This window comes from Perca flavescens, chromosome 21 (assembly GCF_004354835.1).
Source record: "Perca flavescens isolate YP-PL-M2 chromosome 21, PFLA_1.0, whole genome shotgun sequence".
NCBI classification, from domain to species: Eukaryota; Metazoa; Chordata; class Actinopteri; order Perciformes; family Percidae; genus Perca; species Perca flavescens.
Window position 1 is genome coordinate 9,587,524 of NC_041351.1, and position 19,551 is coordinate 9,607,074.

Below are 19,551 nucleotides of genomic sequence, written 5' to 3' on the forward strand. Positions count from 1 at the left end.
AACAGGGTTTGGGTGCCCCCGTGGGAACCATGCTAGCTGGACCCCAAGACTTCATATCCCGGGCCGTGCGGTGCCGTAAAGCCCTGGGTGGGGGGATGCGGCAGGCTGGTATACTGGCAGCAGCTGGAAAACTGTCTTTACTAAAGATGGTAGGACGACTGGAGGAGGATCACCACAATGCAAAAACTTTTGCTCAAGGTGAGCAGCTCATATTTCTGTCTTTGAAAATTAAATCATGAACTGCCTGCTCCTAACTTCTTTTCTTCACCTCTCCCAGCTCTGCTCGACTGTGACCCTCCTCTATTCGCTGTAGACATGGCCGCCGTGGAGACAAACATCCTGCGTTTCCGTCTACAGGAGACCAGTTTAAGCCCCTCTGAGTTCTGTGCTCGCATGAGTGAGGTTGGCGAGGGAGAGGAGGCAGCACTGGGACAGGGGATACAAGTTCTCATGTACCCCCATTTTGAAAATTCAGTACGGGCTGTATGGCATCTTGGCATTTCCCCTGAAGATACCCAGCTGGCCATCCAGAAAATGCAATTTGTGGCTTCTCAGTTCTTGAAGGATAAAGTCAGGGCCCAGTGAAGCCTGATACTTCTCAAAATGTGTAGTTCAATCACTAGGACTGATCATAGAACATTTTCACATATGAATCTAGAAAGAGACTAAATTATGTCAACACATAACACATCAAATACTGTACAACTGGAGTCACTTTGGATATCTTTATGTAATTATTAATTTCATTGAATTCAGATTTTTGTAATCCTTATTAAATATATTGAACCAATGTCCTTTTTTTATTTTTTATTAGAGAGACACAGTAGAGTTACTTAGAACAGTTTTGGTTACTGATATTTCAATTAAGAGGTTTTTAAAAAAAATTCTATTCTTATTATTTTGTCTTATTCTGGTTTAGGCTATGTTGCAAAAAGGTGATATCTCATATTTCTACTATTTAGCATTAAGACATATTTGCATCTGTTGACAATTGTGTCAACTTTCATTCTTGCTTATTAGGTCATGGAAATGTACAGTATTGTTAGAGAAAACAGGCTTTACAATGCAGTAACCATATAGCCACAAGATGGCACTGGTGTATTATTCCCTGCTATACATGTAGTGATTGTAGCTGAAAAGAGTAAAAACCTTTTTGTTTTTTCTTTCTACTACCAATTGTATGACTAATATTGTTTATGGCTGATATTTAAAGAAAACCAAAACAAATCAAAAGATTCTGGCAGCGGTGGGATTCGAACCCACGCCATCGAAATGACTGGAGCCTAAATCCAGCGCCTTAGACCACTCGGCCACGCTACCATGTTATCCAGCAGAAACGGACTAGACAATTTATTTAAATTGCAGGTACATTTGGCTTAATCTACTGTTTAGCTATTTGTAACGTTGAGTCACAAACTGAACGGCAATGGTTGCACAGAAATGCTAACGTCTCATTGCTAGTTAGTCAAGTTAGCTGACCATCCACACGGGGTAGCTAGCGCTAACTACCTCTATTTGGTAAACATGCTGCACATAAATAAGTTAGCATTGCGTCTAGCTTGCATTTTGTTATGTGACATGTTACCTATTGCACTCTACCTAACATATAACTTCTGTGTAGTCGGAAATTCGGCAAGCTCTCCGAGTTTCCTCACGAGGTGCGTTACGTTACTAGGTGTAATTTGTCCAGTGCTACTTTCAAATGCTCTTCCGTTGTTGTAACTACCAGCTTCGCGAGAGCCTGAGCCAGAGCCAGCGCTGAGCTATCATTTTCTTTGTCGCGGTTGATCAAGTGAGCCAAATTTTCTTCTGTCTCCCAAGTAGGTGTAATTTAGAGTCATCATTAAGTAACAGAACAATCGGGTCAGTAGGAATTCGACATCCTATCACATCAGATAGTATTGATGTTTTATTCCAAAAATCATGCACCTGTTCAATAGGGAGTAGGAATTGCTTTAGAGACGTATCTCTTCTGAGGAGTCCAATATGTCCTATGGCATATGTTATTAGTGTTTATATTTTGAATATTAAATAAAAAGTTTAATTAACTGTTAGTCTCAGCCGGCCCAAATCAATTTATTTTGATTGTTTTTTGCCTTGGATTTTTGATAAAGTATTTACATCTCGACAGATTCCTCTACTTTTGCCTATCTGTCAATGTGTGTATTATATTTCCGATAACCCTGAAAGCAACAGAGCGCTAGGGCGGGGCTTTCAGAAACCAGAAACCAGTGTTGTACGTGCCGAGGACTCACGGTGCCGTGGCGGACGGAACCATATACTGTCTATCAGCTGTCTATGGACGGAACAGCCTCTCGAAGCCAGGCAGCTAGTGGTGTGCGATACTGCAATATTTGGTATAGATCCGATACCAAGTAAATACAGGGTCAATATCGCCGATACGGATACTTTTTTGATATTAAGGAGGATGAATTTTTATGACCTTAGCCTAGATTTTACATTTGGATTATAAATTAAAACCAAGGATAGAATTGTCATATGCTTGTATAAATGTGTTGTGTTACCACTGTATCTTACAGCCTTTTTTACAAATTATAGTGCTTGCAGTTGTTTCATTTTCGGCTTGAAAATATAGCCACACACTGCTCCTCTTCCTCCCTGCATTCTTCTGCTCCGTCTCTGTAGTAGGCTACTGCTTTGTGGGTGCGTGTGTGTCTGTGTGCTTGCTTGCTTGTTTGCATAGACAGTAGCCTATATAAGAAGTGTATAAGTATATAAGACAGTATATAAGGCTTGTTTGCCTGGCACCGCTGAGTCACGTGACGGTACAACATCAAATCACAGGAGGGGGAGGAGGAGCAAAGTGGGCCTGCTCTGCTGCTCCACGCTGTGACAGGACCTGGACAGGACTTGACCAGCAGCACTTACACAGACAGACAGGTCTCCTTTTTGATGAAACCCCAGCGGTGCATAATGGAGAGAAACTGAAACTAAAGTAATGATCTTATTACACTGGTATTGATCAGTATCAATTCCAACGTTGGTACCGGTATTATCGATATTCGGATCGATCCGCCCACCACTACAGGCAGCCGCGTCCCTGGACCATCAGGATACATTGGAGAAATAGGACCGACCCAGTCTGGTCTGGGTGAAGATTTTAACTGCATCTGCTGCAACCCTGTCGGTTCAACTCTTTACTTCTAACTGAAAACCGTGAGACGGTCCATCTGTCAGTCTGTTAGATTGAGATCGCGGATATAAGGTAGGTTGTTTATTTACCACTTGTATCTAAAAAAACAGGTCACAATAGACGGAACTAAAGTTAACCCATTTGGGGAAATTAATGTTGCAGCATGCTGCAACATAATATACAACATTGTTGCTGCTGCATGATTTCTATCGGAACACATTGTGCCAGCAGGAGTGCAGGAACTTTATTTTGCTTGGTTCTGCGTTCCTCTCCACCAGCCAGCTGTAAAATCTGGAAACACAATTGCCCTGGATTACAGTGGAACATTTTGGTGCTTACAGTACTGAATAACGTAGATATTAGTTGCTTTTGCGTGCTGATGCTCACCATTGATTGGCTTTACTTTTATGCCTATGATGGATATATCATGTTGCAGCCACATTTAAGATAACACAGACAACTTTCTCACATATGGCATTGGATGCCCAATTGTGCAGCCATGATGCAGGTTTGTTGTCAACAAGTACTAACATGGCTGCCATAGATTAACTTTAAACCTTCTTTATGTAGCTTTACTTTCCACTCAAAGCACTTCACTGCTCTCTCAGTCCACCGACACTCCTGACTCTCCTCTCTTATCAACACAACAGCAGACATCATGGAGGATGACATGATGTTCAGCATGGAGGAGGAGGGCAGCGCCAAGAGACCCACTGTTCAACGAAGTGCCCCCAACCAGCTGGCCTCCTCCCTTAGTGACGCCAACGCCAGTGACGACGATGATGACGACCACTTCATCTGCCCCATCCTAGACGACTCCGCCAAAGAAATCTGTCACTACCTGAAGAATTGTGTTTACAACCGGCAGCTGTCAAATTCTCTTCCAAAGAGCAACTTTATGTTCAGGGTGAGCCTTTGCCCCGGCAACAAGTGCTGGAGGATTGTTTAGTCATGCTCAAAAACAGATTGTATTTATTTTTTTGAATTCATGCACCACCATAAACACTCAGTTCTGCAATTTTCTGTGAGAACAGCTCTTTGCCTTATAAGGAGAGATGATCTGTGCATGCCTGCATACACGTGTCAGTATGTGTGTGCCTGTTTATTGAAGTGGAAAGCTGGTTAAACAACGCTTAACTTTACTCTCTCTAAAGAACCGGAAGTACCAGAGTAGTTGCCTGTAAACACGTCTTTCACGTCTGCTCCGATTCAGGCCTTCTGCACGTGAGCAGTGAGTAGCTCACTGCTCACTGCTCTATTCTGCACATGAGCAGTGAGCTACTATTCAGTTTTATGGGAGCCATTGTGCACCAGCCAACTGCTTGGATGAATGGCCTTGTGTTGTTGTTTAAAGCAACAAGCAATTCATGTTATTTGAATTATTTGAAGATGCTCTGTAAATGTCAGATTTTGTTTGTTGATGAAAAGCCATCCACTTTCTTTACCTTTCTACATAGAATGAAACCGAAACGATGGCAGAACCTCGGTCGTACAAGGTTTTGTCTCAGAGTGCACGGGTATGTTACAGATTTAAAATTGATCTTCCTCCTCTCCCTCTTCACCAGTGACCATAAACGCCTCCCTACTCCCCACACCACTCTAATTTACTGTGCTTTTCCTTCACTTAAAAAAAAAGTTTGTAGTTACCTACTTTCCACCTACTCTCTGTTTTTGTGTATTCTAATCATTTCATCCTCCCTTCCTTCACACTGTATTTCTGTACTTTATTAAATTAGTTTACACTAACATAATAACATATCCTAAAATTTCCCTCGGGATGAATGATCTATCTATCTATCTATCTATCTATCTATCTATCTATCTATCTATCTATCTATCTATCTTACAAACACTGGGAATGTTATACTGTTATTTTAGAAAACAAAATCATATTTTTCTGGAGCAAATGTGCAATTTTCTTTGTCTTTTTGGTTTGAGAAAGCTAATTTTTATTAAAGGTGCTGCTGCTATAAATTATTGTTTTAGAAAATGACACAAATCTCACAAAGAAATTTTAGTTTAAGATATGTTTTAAGCATGGCTCTGCACTAAAGTACCATACCAGGCTGCACCATTTTATCCTAAAGTCTTGTGACCGGGCTGTTATATCTCTGGCAGCATGGAGAAGTTGCAGGTGAACGAGGTCTGACGTAGATGTGTCTTCTGCTCCTCGTCACAACCAGACGTGACACTCCCGTTATATTTCTCTTCATGTAACTCCTCCTTCTAAATATAAACATGTCTAATTGCCAGGGTGGTACGAGGGAGACGTGCTGGATGGGTCAGGGTTTGGGTTACTGGTGCAGGTTTGGATTACCAGTGACACTTGAACCATGGGGCATACCAGGAAAGTTATTTTTTGAAAATAGCACGACTGCAGATGGCCAGGAAACATCACATGGTGATCACATTGATTGATTGAGTAGCAGTAAGTTATAATGAAATAAAGACCATGGTTGAGCCCCAGTTAATAAATTATTGTGAGGCCTGCCTCATACTAAAACCATTTGTGTTAGTTAATTAGTTAGATTTCCATGTCATTTTAAAGATTGTGTGCTTGTGTTCAGAAGATATTTGTGGTTTTCCCTATCCTGGCTTCCTTTTTTTTCTTCCTGCTTTGCACGCTGTTACAAACTAAAGAAGTGTCCTCCTTAAAGCACGCTAGATTACTTTGGTGTCTCCGTGAGTTGTGTTGATAAATGATCCGCATTGTAGGCTTTACCTAGCTCTAAAGCTGATTCAATGCACATATTTAGAAGAACGAAAGGAAGCTGTTCAATGCAGAAACTGATATTTAATTTGCTCATTTAGTGAGCACAATACGGGTTCTTAGAGGGAGAAAGTGTTTCCGGAGATAGCACAAAAAAAGCATTTGAATTGCCTTCTTTGTACAAAATAAATATCCTTTTTTTTTGTTGTTGCATCAAACAGCTTCCCCTCTAGTGAACCTGTTTGTGAAACAGATTTTTAATTTTTTGTTGTTGTATAAAATCACATTTTGTCAGCTAATAAGTCATGTTTGTTCATTGTGACAGGAACATTGGAAACATGCGATCGAAAAGGCCAAAGCCATGCCAGACCCCTGGGCAGAGTTTCATCTGGAGGACATCGAGACTGAACCTTGCATTCGTTACAGGTACCAAGAACTCTGTGGGGCAGGGAATCGACAGTGGTAATATACCTTTTTTTCGTGGCAGACATTTTGATTTGTTGTAGCAGGAAAAGCACAGGTGAAACACATTTTGTTAAGGGTCCCAGTAAGCCATGCCACCGGGCTAGCATGCACGGTACAGATTAAGTTAAATTGCAGGCTGGAAAACCAAAACAATTAGCTAAAAAAGATGCTATATTGTTATTTATATGCTATTATGTTATTTGACAGGACAGCTGAAGACAAGAAAGGGGAGCGAGGGGGGGGCACCCACTCTACCAACTGAGCTGTCCAGGCGCCCAAAAATAGAGGTTTACTCTACGACACAGCGGGTCCGGGTTTGACTCCGACCTGCAGCCCTTGGCTGCATGTCATTCCCCCCCTCTCTCTCCCCTTTCATGTCTTCAGCTGTCCTGTCAAATAAAGGCCTAAAAATGCCCAAACATTATCTTAAAAAAACACTCTATTCTAAAAGGTATAGAGGAGCTGCACAGTCGGCTGATAATTCTCTTTTTCATCACTACGAGGGACCACTTTCACATCACACACAGTCTTCTGACCAAAATATTGATAAGTAGCTTAAGATGTAACATATTTTAGTGTAAGTGGACACCTAAGAGATTCCCACATTGATATTAGCCTGCAGCAGTCTGGAACTGTCATTGATGTGGCAGCAGGTTTCACAGTTGGCTCATATCTCGGTATGTGGTGCTAATGTTAACTGTTGACAAACATTACTGAACTTTTGACTGGGCACATTGACGCCTTTTGGCTCACCCAGTTACTTTTGTTATCTCGTACTGGAGGTGGGACACTGGAGTGTGCACTCAATTATGGCCTGTGTGTGTGTGTGGGTGTGGCCTGTTATAGCCGGGACACATTTAGCCGATTATCGGCCGTTGGACAGTCTGGCGAGGTCAGTGACGCAAATCTGTTCGGTGTGTCCTGTGCCGTCGTCTGTCTGGACTGTCGGCGTTCATTTTGGCCGACCTGATATGTTCAGTCGCTGGCAGGGCAGTTGGGACTCACCCGGAAATGGGGAGCGGAATGAGGTGACTAGAGTCTCTCAAAATCTGACGAAAATCTTTTAAACTGACCTTTGTTGATCTGAAATGAAGACCGATTCACCAACTGCACGGCCTATTTCTCGCTTAAAATGTTTTCAGAAACATGTTTCAGTGAACTATTTTAGTACAATATGAGATTGTATTCTGAACGGCCGGCATGACCATTGACATATATATTAGGGATGCACTGAAACCAGATTTTTTGGGGTTCTGCCGAATACCGAACCCACTGGTTAATATTCTGCCGAACCCCGAACCGAACCGAACCCTACTCCCATTCTTAACACAGTAAACACGTTAATGAAGTAAACAACGTCCAAAGCAGTGCATTTTTCATTGTATTTTAACTGTAAAAAATAAAAAAGAATAGGCAACATTATGCCTGGCACACAAGTGGGAAAAACTATTTTTGACAAGGCCTATGTTTACCCTATCTCAAGATCCAACCAATATCCAAAATATTAGCCTTTTAGATTTATAATCCCATAAAGTAGGCTGCCCCCACGCTCTATTCACATCGTAGGAAAGAACATCGCTATCGTCAGAAGAGTGACAATTTTAACTAACCAGTGTATGATGAAGGCATGTTGGGTGGGTGAAATTAGAAAGCTACTGTTAGCTAACGAGCAGCAGCCGGCCGTTCGGTCGCTCCGCTCCCGCTGTAGGAAGACTGATTTACCGAGAGAACAGCTGACAGCCCGGGAGAGGAACTGTCTGGTTAACACCAGTTTTTAGCTGAGACTGTCCTTCCTTTGCCGTACCTGAAGTTGCTGTCTGTATATTCCTCCATGCACAACTCGTATTCTTTTGGATGTTTCATACGCAAATGTCTTAACAGCGGCGATGTTGTGTATTGTCTAGGGTCCTCGCCACCACGAGACAAATCGGCATTGCAAATTGATAGCTCGACTTGAATGGCCTTCTTCTGACTGAAAGTACTGCCAAACAACACTTTTTCTGCTCACAAGTTCCATTTTCACTTTCTCACAGCCTACTGCCGTTGCTAGGTTGCTACTTATATACTGTCTATGGGTTGCTACTGCATTCCGTCTAGCTCCAACTACGTCATTACGTCGACCACGTAACTCTACAAAGAGTAGTGAAGTAACAACATAGTTCAGTCCAAGATGGCGGAGCTGCAGCTAGGTCATGGGTACGTGTCAGTTTTGTTTGCAATGGAACGTTCAATTAAGTTTAGCCTTGTTACTTCTATACTCTTTGGCAAGAGCAGAAACCCAACACAACGTCCGCCTCTTTTTCTCAACTTTCGCCTCTCGTTCCTTCTCTTTGGTACCATTCGGTTCGGTCGAAAAAAATTCTAACATTCGGCAGTACCCGAACTCCGTCAAAAAGCCCAAAGTTCGGCCGAATTCCAAACCGAACTCTGGGTTCGGTTCATCCTTAATATATATATAATGACATGTCTGGCTTTGAATTTCCGGAGAAAACAAACCCATGTGACGCGTTCGTCCAATCAGCTGCCGGTTTTCATTTCCTGGGCAACAATACAGATTAGCGCCGCCTGCTGTTATAGAGATGTATTACGTCTCGTCTCGTCTTTTTGGTCTGTTCAGTGGCACTTTTTGGACCAACACGGGGAGACTGATCATTTCGACTGGCTTTTCTGTCAACGGTCAGCCGTCGGCTATATGTATAAGCAGCTTTACATAACATATCAGGACTGGTGGGACAGGAGGTGGGATTTGCCCTCATCTTCTCTTTTCATGTACTATTTTTACCATCATGAAATCTCACTCCTCCTTTCCTCTCTGAAGCCGCCCTGTAGCATGAACTAGATGGAATGAATGTCACGGTACACTGTGTTCCCAGTCCCAAAAGGTCCGTTGGCAGAAAAGATTTTGGACGGGGAATAGAGCTTTTCTTTGAGTGGCGCAGGAAAGCTTAAAGGTCCCATGAAATGGTGCTGTTTGGATGCTTTTATATAGACCTTAGTAGTCCCCTAATACTGTATCTGAAGTCTCTTTTATATAGACCTTAGTGGTCCCCTAATACTGTATCTGAAGTCTCTTTTATATAGACCTTAGTGGTCCCCTAATACTGTATCTGAAGTCTCTTTTATATAGACTTTAGTGGTCCCCTAATACTGTATCTGAAGTCTCTTTTATATAGACCTTAGTGGTCCCCTAATACTGTATCTGAAGTCTCTTTTATATAGACCTTAGTGGTCCCCTAATACTGTATCTGAAGTCTCTTTCCCATAATTCAGACTTGGTGCAGAATTACAGCCACTAGAGCCAGTCCCACAATTAGCTTTCCTTAGGATGTGCCATTTCTGTGTCTGTAGCTCTTGAGGAGGAGAGAGGGGGGCAAGGTGGAGGGTGGGGGTGTGGCCTGGACCAACTGCCACTTTGCTTGTTGAGCCATGATGTCTCTCTCTCATGGGTGAGCCAAATTCTCTGGGTGGGCAAAGCAGAGAAAGAGGAGGTAATCTTGCTCCTTATGACCTGATAAGGAACAAGATTCCAGATTCACCCATCTGAGCTTTCATTTTCTCAAAGGCAGAGCAGGATACCCAGGGCTCGGTTTACACCTATCACCATTTCTAGCCACTGGGGGACCATAGGCAGGCTGGGGGAACTCATATTAATGTTAAAAAACCTCATAAAGTGAAATTTTCATGCCATGGGACCTTTAATAAGGAGTCACTAGTTTAAAGGCAAAAACAGCCAAACAGACACACTGACCCAGGCATACAGTGTGTACACATGTATCGTCATATTGACTGTATGAGTTCTTCCCTGATTACACAAATTCCTTTAACCCTAAAGCCACAAGAAATGAAAAGAGGACATACACATTAAAATCACACACATCTTTTTTCATTCTTCTATCATTGTTGTTTTTTCCTTAGAGAGGAAGCAATATGATTTGTGCCTCCATGATAATAATTGATGATAATAATAATAATAATTAATTGTTGACAGACGGACTCCCTCACAGAGGGCAAAGAGTGACTTGGCAAACATGATCGAGGCTGGAGCATTTATGTGTTGTCTTTTTTTAGTAACTGAAGTCTATTCAAAAGAGATAAAAGAGTTCAGCTCAGTGTTGAAGCCCGTCCAGTGTGAGTGATTTGTAATGTAACAGGTGGAAAAAAACCAACAAGCACCATTTGTCCCCACAGAGCAGACCCAGTGACCCTGCTGCTTGTTTGTTTTTGAGAAAATGACCCACAGATGGACTGTCTCACAGCCGCTCTGCTGGAAAGGAGATGCTGTTTTACAGAGCTGCAATTTCAAAAATGTTAACTGAGATTGGGCTGCAATTTAAGATTACTCTAATTATTGATTTGTTGTTTTATCTCTTGATTTTTCTTATACAAAGTCAGAAAACAATTTCAAAATTAGCATTGCATACAGTACTTTCCACACCCCAAGCTGTCATCTTCAGATTACTTTGTTTTGTGCGGCCAACAGTCCAAAACACAAAGCTTACAATTGATCCTGAAGGAGTCTGCACCAAATTGCATGGCAATCCATCAGATAGTTGTTGAGATATGTCAGTCGGGAGCAAAATGTTGGACAAAACAACTGACATTCCAGTCCGTAGAGCCACGCTGCAACATGGCTAAAAACCAAATTATTTGTGTGATTAGATAGATTTGTTCTGAGCATTCAACATTTTTAGAGAGCCACATTTGAGTGAGCATAATCAATATAACCATTTTATTTGTACTTAAGTCACTGTCCCTCTTCGCAGGTACAATGCCATCACAGAAGAGTGGGTTAAAGACCAGATCCATATCAAGATGGCTGCCCAGGTATTACTGCTCTCTAAAACCTGATTGTTTTACCAATTTTTTAAAGAAGAATTTCCTTATCTCTTTGTCTTATTTATTTCTCTCAGCCGTTTGGGAAAGGAGCCATGAGGGAGTGCTTCAGAACGTAAGTTGAAATATTTCTCTATATTTATCAGTTCTCATACAGCGGTTATTGCCCTCGAGTTGTAGTAACGAATGCCTTCGTGGTCTCAGAGTACACAAAGCAGTTTATGTCTCTTATAGCGTAGACGTGGTGCAGGACACATTCCTTACATTCTTTGCACCAACTCGGGAGGATAACTGCTGACAAATTAAGTTTCAGATTCAGAGCCAAAGATGGTATGGAAAATATCACCGTAAACCAGCTCTATAGTCTCCAATTATGGCCCCGTGGCTTTAGCTCCATAGATTCCCTGGATGATTTAACACTGCTCTGCTGTGTTTTGGCTTCTGCATTTCACTGCAGAATGAAAGAGAAAAAAGGGATAATAGTCTAATTGTTATGTTTATTCCTCAGTTATGTGGGAAATGTAAAAGAGACTTCGGCTGTTTTCAGAATCCCACAGAAATGACAAAAACCCAGAGCTTAAAAAATAAATCACCCAGGTCATACAAGCCCAAACAAGTTCAAAAAGAACATGTCTACATCAAAATGTTGGTATGTTGTTCCTGTTGGATTTATACACTCAGACTGTTGGTCTGAAGCAGTTTTGTTCTGTGACCCAGGTTAATGCTAAGATAAAAATGTCTTTAGTTATGTATATTTAAGTTTTTTTTTTTTTTTTGTTTATATCTCTTGAGTCTACATTTATATGTAACTGCAATGCTGCTCACTACTGTAATATCGTATTTCTTATTTCCCTCCAGGAAGAAGCTGTCAAATTTCTCACACTGCAGCAACTGGAAGTCAGCATCTAATTATGTGACCAAGCGTTACATGGAGACGGTGGATAGAAATGTTTACTTTGAGGATGTCAAGCTGCAAATGGAGGCCAAACTCTGGGGAGAGGAGTACAACCGCCACCGACCTCCCAAACAGGTACAGGAGAGACATCTACAGTCCGCTGATGTTAAAGGGACAAGACAGTACGGACAACATCAGGGATTCTTCCTCAAAAGCACAATCCTCTAGCCCTTGTTATTTTGACAATGGGAAGTATTTTAATCTTAGATTAAAGGCTAAAACTAATGCTTATTTTCATTATCGATAGGTCGTTTGATCTCTGAAATGTCAAAAAATTGTCCAAAGGTTTTTTACTTTAAAAATGAATCAAACTAATATTTTGTTATCAGAATAGTAGCCAGTTATTTTTTCTGTTGATCGACTAATGAATGAATGAATGAATTGATTTATTGTTTCAGCTCTACTTTTTTTAACTACGGATTTTTAATATGTTTTTGGATCTGTATCAGAAACACTGGCTGGCACTGAAGGTCCTGTACTGCGTATGTGTACTGGTTGTTTACCTCTCTCTGATCATCAGGTGGACATCATGCAGATGTGTGTGATAGAGATGATGGACAGGCCAGGTAAACCTCTCTTCCACCTGGAACATTACATCGAGGGAAAGTACATCAAATACAACTCCAACTCTGGCTTTGTGAGGGACGACAACATCCGACTCACTCCACAGGTAAGCCACATCACCTTTCATGTTAGAGCTAATGGGGGAATTACTGGAATTGTTGGGTCTTTGTAAATTATAGAGTGTGGTCTAGACCTACTCTATCTGTAAATTGTCTTGAGATAACTCTTGTTATGATTTGATACTATAAATATAATTGAAATGAATTTAATTGAATTAATAACTTAATAATCTTCATTTCTTTTGTATCCATCAGGCCTTCAGTCACTTTACTTTTGAGCGATCGGGCCACCAGCTGATCGTGGTGGACATCCAAGGAGTCGGAGATCTCTACACTGACCCTCAGATCCACACAGAAAGGGGGACTGACTTCGGAGATGGAAATCTAGGTACAGTTTTCTTTTGATACTGACAAACTGTGGCTAGATTCATGGCTAGAAGTTATTCAAGAAACTCCATCCTGATCATACCTGTGTTCTAGGTGTGCGAGGCATGGCTCTGTTCTTCCACTCCCACCTGTGTAACAAGATCTGCAAGAGTATGGGCCTGACACCTTTTGACCTTTCCCCTGCAGAGAAGTCTCAGCTGGACTGCACCGACAAACTGCTTGTAATTTAACATTTTATTAATAATAAATGAAGTGAGAGCCAGGGCCAGAAATCAGCTGCGGGTCAGGATAAAAATAGTTCATAAAAATAATGATAAGAATAAATCACAATGGGGGGAAAAATGTCCCTTACAATTAGAAATGTTGTTTACAGTTGCCATATTAAGGCATGACTGTGGCTGTTATTTCCTGTATTAGAATTAGTTTTTGATCAGAAAACAACTAAATATGTAGCCAGAAAAAGTACAAAAAAACTGAAAAGAATGAAAAGTGTGCTGCATGAATTAAATCTGACTGATATAATTGCAGTAATACAACAATGTCCAAGAAGTGGTACCTTTCCTGCTCTCCTGCCCACTCTCACTCTCTAAGTCTGCAGGATTAGCAGAAGACGGATGCTATATCTGTATCTGCAGCATGTTCCACTTGTTCTGTTGCTGTTTCCTCTATAAAGATTGATATTGTTTTATTAAGATTGATATTGTTTTATTTCAGAAGTCAGCCAAGACGGTGCTAAGGGGCTGCGAGGAGCACTGTGGTTCTCCTCGTGTCCGTACCATGTCAGGAAGCCGGGCACCGCTGCTGTTATCCCGCATGTCTGAGACGTCTTCTGCAGACGAGAGCGTGAGTGATGTGGACTCAGTCCCTTGCTCCCCTCTCATATTCCCCTGCTCCCCGCAAGCTGCACATGGATCTATGGGAAAGTCCCCTATTGGTACGTCCATGAACATTATTATTATTATTATTATTATTATTATTATTATTATTATTATTATTACATACTGCACATGTGTAACAGTATATTTGAATGTGGTTTATCATGGTGTCCGCATTGTAAATAGTTTTGTATTATTTCCACATTTTACAGGTTTTTCTTTTACTGGAATGTACGAACATGAAAGAATCAATAATAACAACAACACAGTTGAACACAAGGTAAGCGATAACTCGGTTAATGCAGCTCCAAACAAAGCACAGGAAAATGACGCGGTGTCACATTTAGCAAAATATTTTCCCATAACCAAATTGTCATTTTTAATTCAGTGAAAACCTCAAGTCCATGTTGAGTCCCCAGAGCTCCATGTTTGCTAATCTCTTTTTTTGGTCTTTTTACATCTATTTTCAATAAAGAAATATGTAAATTCCAGGTAAAAGAAGCTGCAAATATGTGATGCAGTTATCTTCATCCGTCACTTAAATACAGTATCAACATTTTCACCTCTAGGCGCTGTATGTTCAATATCTTACCTCAACATTTTTGATAATATTCATGTACTGTATGTATACATAGTAATATGTAGGTCATATTGCCAAATGATCAGGAGATCAAATGAAATTTGGGTCAAAAGTGAATTAAAGAGTTAGGCTACTCTTGGCTAAAAGTGTTGGCTGTGGTATAATACTCATCATAATAATAATAATAATAATAAACTTAATTTATATGCACCTTTACATGGAAAAATCAAGATTAAAGCATTTCAGTGCTACAATTAACTTTATATTTGGGCCATACAAAAAAATAAATCGCCAGAATTAAACAGGATAAAAAAAGCATAAAAACGGATACTAAAACTTAAAAAATACAACTGTGGGATAACATTAATGAAAGGCTTTATAAAAGTTAAAAAGTTGTTAAAAACCAAGCCGCTGCGATTTGAACCAGCCGAAGTTGTCTGGTTGTTTTTTGTACAATGAAGTGCAATAATCTAGACATGATGATGTAAAAGCATGAAAGACATCGTCAGTATCAGCACGAGAAAGGAGAGATGTGATTTTTGAGATGCTCCAAAGCTGGAGGAAACATGATTGAACTTCGAGCTGTACTGCCTGCAGTGCTGCCACACAACTCACGAGTCACTACGCTGCTTTTACATATTTTTTTATTTCTGTCTGTAGGAATCTGATAGCGGCGGGGACAGCGGCTACCCCAGCGAGATGAGGAGTGATGGGGATCCAAATGACCACGTAGACGGGGTACAGATTTCCATTTGACATTCATTTTGTCCAGAAAAAAAATCCAGGTTTTCTTTTTTTAGCAGTCTGTCAAAAAGACCGTTAACCTATAGATAAACAATGCCAAGAAATGTATTTACAGGTATGTCTGACATTTACTAAGTAGACATATAAGATATTGTAAATATAATAAGAATAATGTATGTAAGAATAATGTATTTCTAGTGTCCAAATTAGATTTACAAGTAGAAATACATTTTTGAGCTGACTTTTAAAATGGCATATTATCTTATCTTATCTTAAACAAACATGTTACTGTATGTAGTTCACTCTCCTCTGTCCTTCAGTCCTCTTAGCAGCTGTTAGTCTGTTAACATTTCTTCTTCTACACATGAAGTCTGACTGTAGGTTTTATAAATCCCAATTTTTTAAGGCCCATCATCGCATCCAGAGACATTATTCTGAGTCGGATGAGGACAGTGTCAGACGGGTAAACAAACATAGAGACAACAGTGTGTAAACTCATAATCATCATCACCATCATCAAATAACCCTCCTCTAATTTTCCTCATCCTTGTCTTACTTCACTTTTCCAATTTCCCGACAAAAGCCGTTCCTCACCTTTCCTCTAATTTAGCTCCTCCTGCTCTTTGTGTTCCCTCATTAGAGGAAGATGGTAGCTCCTCCAAGAGTCTCTGCAAACTTAAATTCATACAATGCTGACAACGAATGGGTGATTATTTGCATTGAGGCTCGTGAAGCCAGGTGTTTGCCTGCTGTCTTAGTGCTATAAAGCTTTATATAAGCATGATTCTCAAGTTGAAATTTGAGTACACAAGCTGCCAGTGTATCCATGTCAGCTCTTCCTTTATTTTTAGAGTGAATGAAAACAGACTGAAAATGCAAAATACAAAGAAACAAAAAAAAAAAAACATTTGGAACCGAAAAACCATCTATCTCTGTTTCACTATCTCTGCTATCTTGCTAATGACAACTTTGTGTCTGTGCTTCTGTTCCCATGCTTTACATGGTTTTTGCATTCACTGTGGCCAACAGGGATGAACTCATCCAGCTGTGTGTCATTGATCAGTAAAAAAATTAATAAAAAAAAAGCAGACTTGTCTGGATGGGTACAACCCTGAGAGTGCGATTTGTCAGCTTGCACTTGATTTACCGTCGTCGTTTAATTCGTTTTCTGATTATTGTGATAAAGAACAGGAGGTAACATTCTACCTTCATCATTCCTTCTCCTTCCTGTATATCTCAAACTGGCTTTCTTTACTCAGCTGACGGAGGAGAAGTGGAGCTTCTACCATTCGTCTCGCTCTCATGTCCATCGGCCCTCCTGTGTGGCCACCGAGGTGGAGCGACTCAACGGTCTGCTGCAGAAGAAGATTGGCCAGTCGATCCTTGGAAAGGTAAAACATCAGATTGGTTGGTTCGACGTTAATAAAGAGTATACATGTGGCTGGATTGAAATCAACTCACACTTGCCTGCCTAAAGCAGCAATACACCTTCAGATTATTGAATTCTACAAAAACTCACACATAACGACTATTTTCACCAATATACACAGATGTGTTTTGTCTTAACAGAGAAAAAGGAGCACATATTAAATACTGGACTATTGCTGTCTCCTACATATGAATTGTATACAGTACAAACAGTATATGATGTATACTAACCTTTGTAGAACACTGTTTTAGCTAGTATACAAGAAATCAACATACTTGGCCTATTTAGCATTATATGCTAAATTATGCATTTTCTCAAGTTACTGGGGGCTGGAACGAGCTAGAGACATGACAATTGCCACCATAACTGATGCTAATGTGTTCATGCTCCCCAAAGAATATGATGCCGCTATAACTTAGGCCAAAGGTTTGAAAGGCCACGCCCCTCACACGGTGAGTCCAATTGACATGAAAAAACACCAGTCCAGCTCAATGTGGTCAATAAAAATGCCTCTTGGACCATAAACGTCCGCCATGATGGTATATAGCTAATTGGCATAATGTGAACAACTGTTACATTAATAGAACTTTGTCAATTTTGATTCTATCAAGACCAAAAGGTGGTAGAGCGTTTGCCTAACAATCAGAAGGGTTGGCGGTTCGATCCCAGGCCCTGCAGTCTGATCTCAAAGAGTATGAATGGGAGTGAAAGGTACCTGTAACAAGTGAAAGTGCTTTGAGAAGCCAAAAAAGGGTTTGAACACGCGAATTGCCGCTTGCGGCTATATTTGATTATTGATTTAGGTTAGTTTCATTGGTTGAATATATTCCGGATCTCCTTCCTCCTGAACCAGGTCCACCTTGCGATGGTGCGGTACCATGAAGCGGGTCGCTTCTGTGAGAAGGACGAGCAATGGGATCAGGACTCGGCCATGATGCACCTGGAGAGAGCTGCGCTGTGCGGAGAGCTGGAGGCCATCGTAGCCTTGGGACAGTGCTGTCTGCAGCTGCCTCATCACATACTTTCAGACATGGAGCTGGAGGTACCACGCAGTTATTTAGCCTTTTGGTTTTGTGCACTGTGCAGCCTTATATAATATAATATAATAATAATAATAATAATATGTCTGTGTTGTTGGTAGGATAATGCAGGAAACAAGATGAAAGGTTTTAAGTATCTGCTGCAGGCTGCTGAGGCTGGTGACAGATCTTCTATGATCATAGTGGCCAGAGCCTTTGATACTGGGTTCAATCTGTCCCCTGACAGGTCAGTGAATATTATTTTAGCTCAGTCTGAGCAGTGGACTTGTATTTTTAAGTTTTGAAGTCAGTGGATAACTATATCTTTTATTAAACACGCAAATCCTGGTCCAACAGTCATGGTAATGCTGCCCCCTAGAGGGATTTCTAGAGTTTGTTATTAAAGGAAGCAAACATTTTTTGATACTGAAGGTTTGTGCGTTCTTGGTTTTTTATTTTTTCAATCATCCAGAAAGCAGGACTGGAAGGAAGCGATTCACTGGTATGACAGTGTGTTGACCATGTCAGACTATGACGAGGGGGGAGAGTTTGATGGGACGCAGGACGAGCCTCGCTACCTGCTGCTGGCCAGAGTGGCGGAGATGTACCAAGTGGGAGGCTACAACCTCAGCGCAGACCCACAGAGAGCAGGTTCGACTCCATTCTTCCAGCCTCACTGTGCTGAATATATCTGCATACTTTTAGGAAATATTCCACTGGAATTTGTCCCGTTTCAGCCAGGAAAAAAAGTAATAGAAACTTTTCAAGTCACTGCTGCATTATCCATGTCTCTGCTGTTGATCCATATGATCTCTACAACATGGCTAAATACGCTCTTTCCATCTCATGCTATTACTTCCTTATAGCTCCAAAGCTTTGCTGGGAAAAGAGGTTTTTTGTTTTGCAATTTATTTGGAAAGTGTTGCCCAACAATCCCAACAATATATACTGATAAAACAGATCAACAACAGAGAAGTGGTTTGAGAGACTTATGACACTCTGGGTTGTCATTGTGATCCATTGTAATTGCTGTGAATCTTAACTGACTACAGCTTCAAACTTTTTAGAGCCTACACAGTTGAGCATTTTATACATAAAAGAGGTTTTTCAGTGCGATGTACCTATTATGTAGAATAATATACTGAAAATGGGCAAAATTCAGAAAAAATGTAGAGTAAGTTTCCATTCATACAGAAGTTCCCTCCTAACCTCTCCTGCCATCCCTCCCTGCAGGTGATATGTTTACAGAAGCAGCAGAAGCGGCCACGGAGGCCATGAAAGGTCGATTGGCTAACCAGTACTACATGAAAGCTGAGGAAGCCTGGGCACTAATGGAGGAGTGATACTGGACACACATTTTTATTACAAAAAGGCCACAGTTAATTTTTACGTATTTAGGATACAACCTGAATGGCTACAGTTTACATATTTTTATTACAAAATGTTTTGCAGTGTGTGCGTGCGTGCGTGCTTGCGTGTGTGTGTGTTCAGCCTTCTAGGATCAGACTTAGATTCTTAAATAATATATTAAAAAAGTTTCTGTTCTTCTTTTCCTGCTTGTTAGTCATCCTGGCTTTTCTTTAATTCCCTGTCTTTGATTACCTTTTGACTAAGTGAATGTGGTTGTATGAAAGAGAATGTCTGAAGGATCAAAACAAAGAAAATGGTTTAACTTACATTGCCCCCAAAGGTTATGTTGAAAGAATGCATGTGAAAAAAATATATGGAGTATGAAACTGTTAAATAAAGTTTGCTTTTTATTGGTAACACTTCTTCA

At 40.7% G+C, this 19,551-nt stretch overlaps 2 protein-coding genes and 1 non-coding gene across 8 annotated transcripts in view; 2 read left to right on the plus strand and 1 right to left on the minus strand.

The window, feature by feature from the left end:
* Nucleotides 1–790, plus strand: part of tha1 (threonine aldolase 1) — a 3,796-nt gene extending 3,006 nt beyond the window's left edge. Inside the window, exons 6-7 of the mRNA XM_028568056.1 lie at nucleotides 6–198; nucleotides 278–790. Coding sequence (XP_028423857.1) covers nucleotides 6–198; nucleotides 278–585 — 501 coding nt within the window. The 3' untranslated portion in view covers nucleotides 586–790. The remainder of the gene's footprint in view (nucleotides 1–5; nucleotides 199–277) is intronic.
* A 448-nt stretch (nucleotides 791–1,238) lies between these two features.
* On the minus strand, nucleotides 1,239–1,320 carry trnal-uag (transfer RNA leucine (anticodon UAG)). Its single transcript has one exon. It is a non-coding gene; the product is annotated as a tRNA-Leu (tRNA).
* A 907-nt stretch (nucleotides 1,321–2,227) lies between these two features.
* eef2k (eukaryotic elongation factor 2 kinase) lies at nucleotides 2,228–19,547 on the plus strand. 6 transcript variants are annotated; one of them, XM_028567361.1, is made up of 20 exons: nucleotides 2,228–3,226; nucleotides 3,805–4,061; nucleotides 4,612–4,671; nucleotides 6,190–6,290; nucleotides 11,093–11,153; nucleotides 11,240–11,277; nucleotides 12,021–12,192; nucleotides 12,638–12,787; nucleotides 12,996–13,128; nucleotides 13,221–13,348; nucleotides 13,842–14,061; nucleotides 14,215–14,282; nucleotides 15,243–15,320; nucleotides 15,733–15,789; nucleotides 15,967–16,032; nucleotides 16,586–16,717; nucleotides 17,609–17,797; nucleotides 17,897–18,021; nucleotides 18,247–18,425; nucleotides 19,008–19,547. In XM_028567361.1, exons 2-20 carry the CDS (start codon nucleotides 3,813–3,815, stop codon nucleotides 19,115–19,117), a joined length of 2,316 nt encoding a protein of 771 aa, XP_028423162.1. In that variant the 5' UTR covers nucleotides 2,228–3,226; nucleotides 3,805–3,812; the 3' UTR covers nucleotides 19,118–19,547. The 6 variants fall into 6 exon arrangements, with proteins under 6 accessions (XP_028423162.1, XP_028423166.1, XP_028423163.1 ...); XM_028567365.1 differs by lacking the exon at nucleotides 15,967–16,032; XM_028567362.1 differs by lacking the exon at nucleotides 15,733–15,789.
* Nucleotides 19,548–19,551: the final 4 nt, after the last annotated feature.

What these genes read in the sequence shown, in the direction of transcription:
- eef2k (XM_028567361.1), top strand. Translation starts at nt 3,813, where the DNA reads ATGGAGGATGACATGATGTTCAGCATGGAGGAGGAGGGCAGCGCCAAG. An exon ending in TTTTGTCTCAGAGTGCACGG is followed by an intron (nt 4,672 to 6,189) that starts GTATGTTACAGA and finishes TCATTGTGACAG; the next exon opens with GAACATTGGAAACATGCGAT. An exon ending in ACAACACAGTTGAACACAAG is followed by an intron (nt 14,283 to 15,242) that starts GTAAGCGATAAC and finishes TTCTGTCTGTAG; the next exon opens with GAATCTGATAGCGGCGGGGA.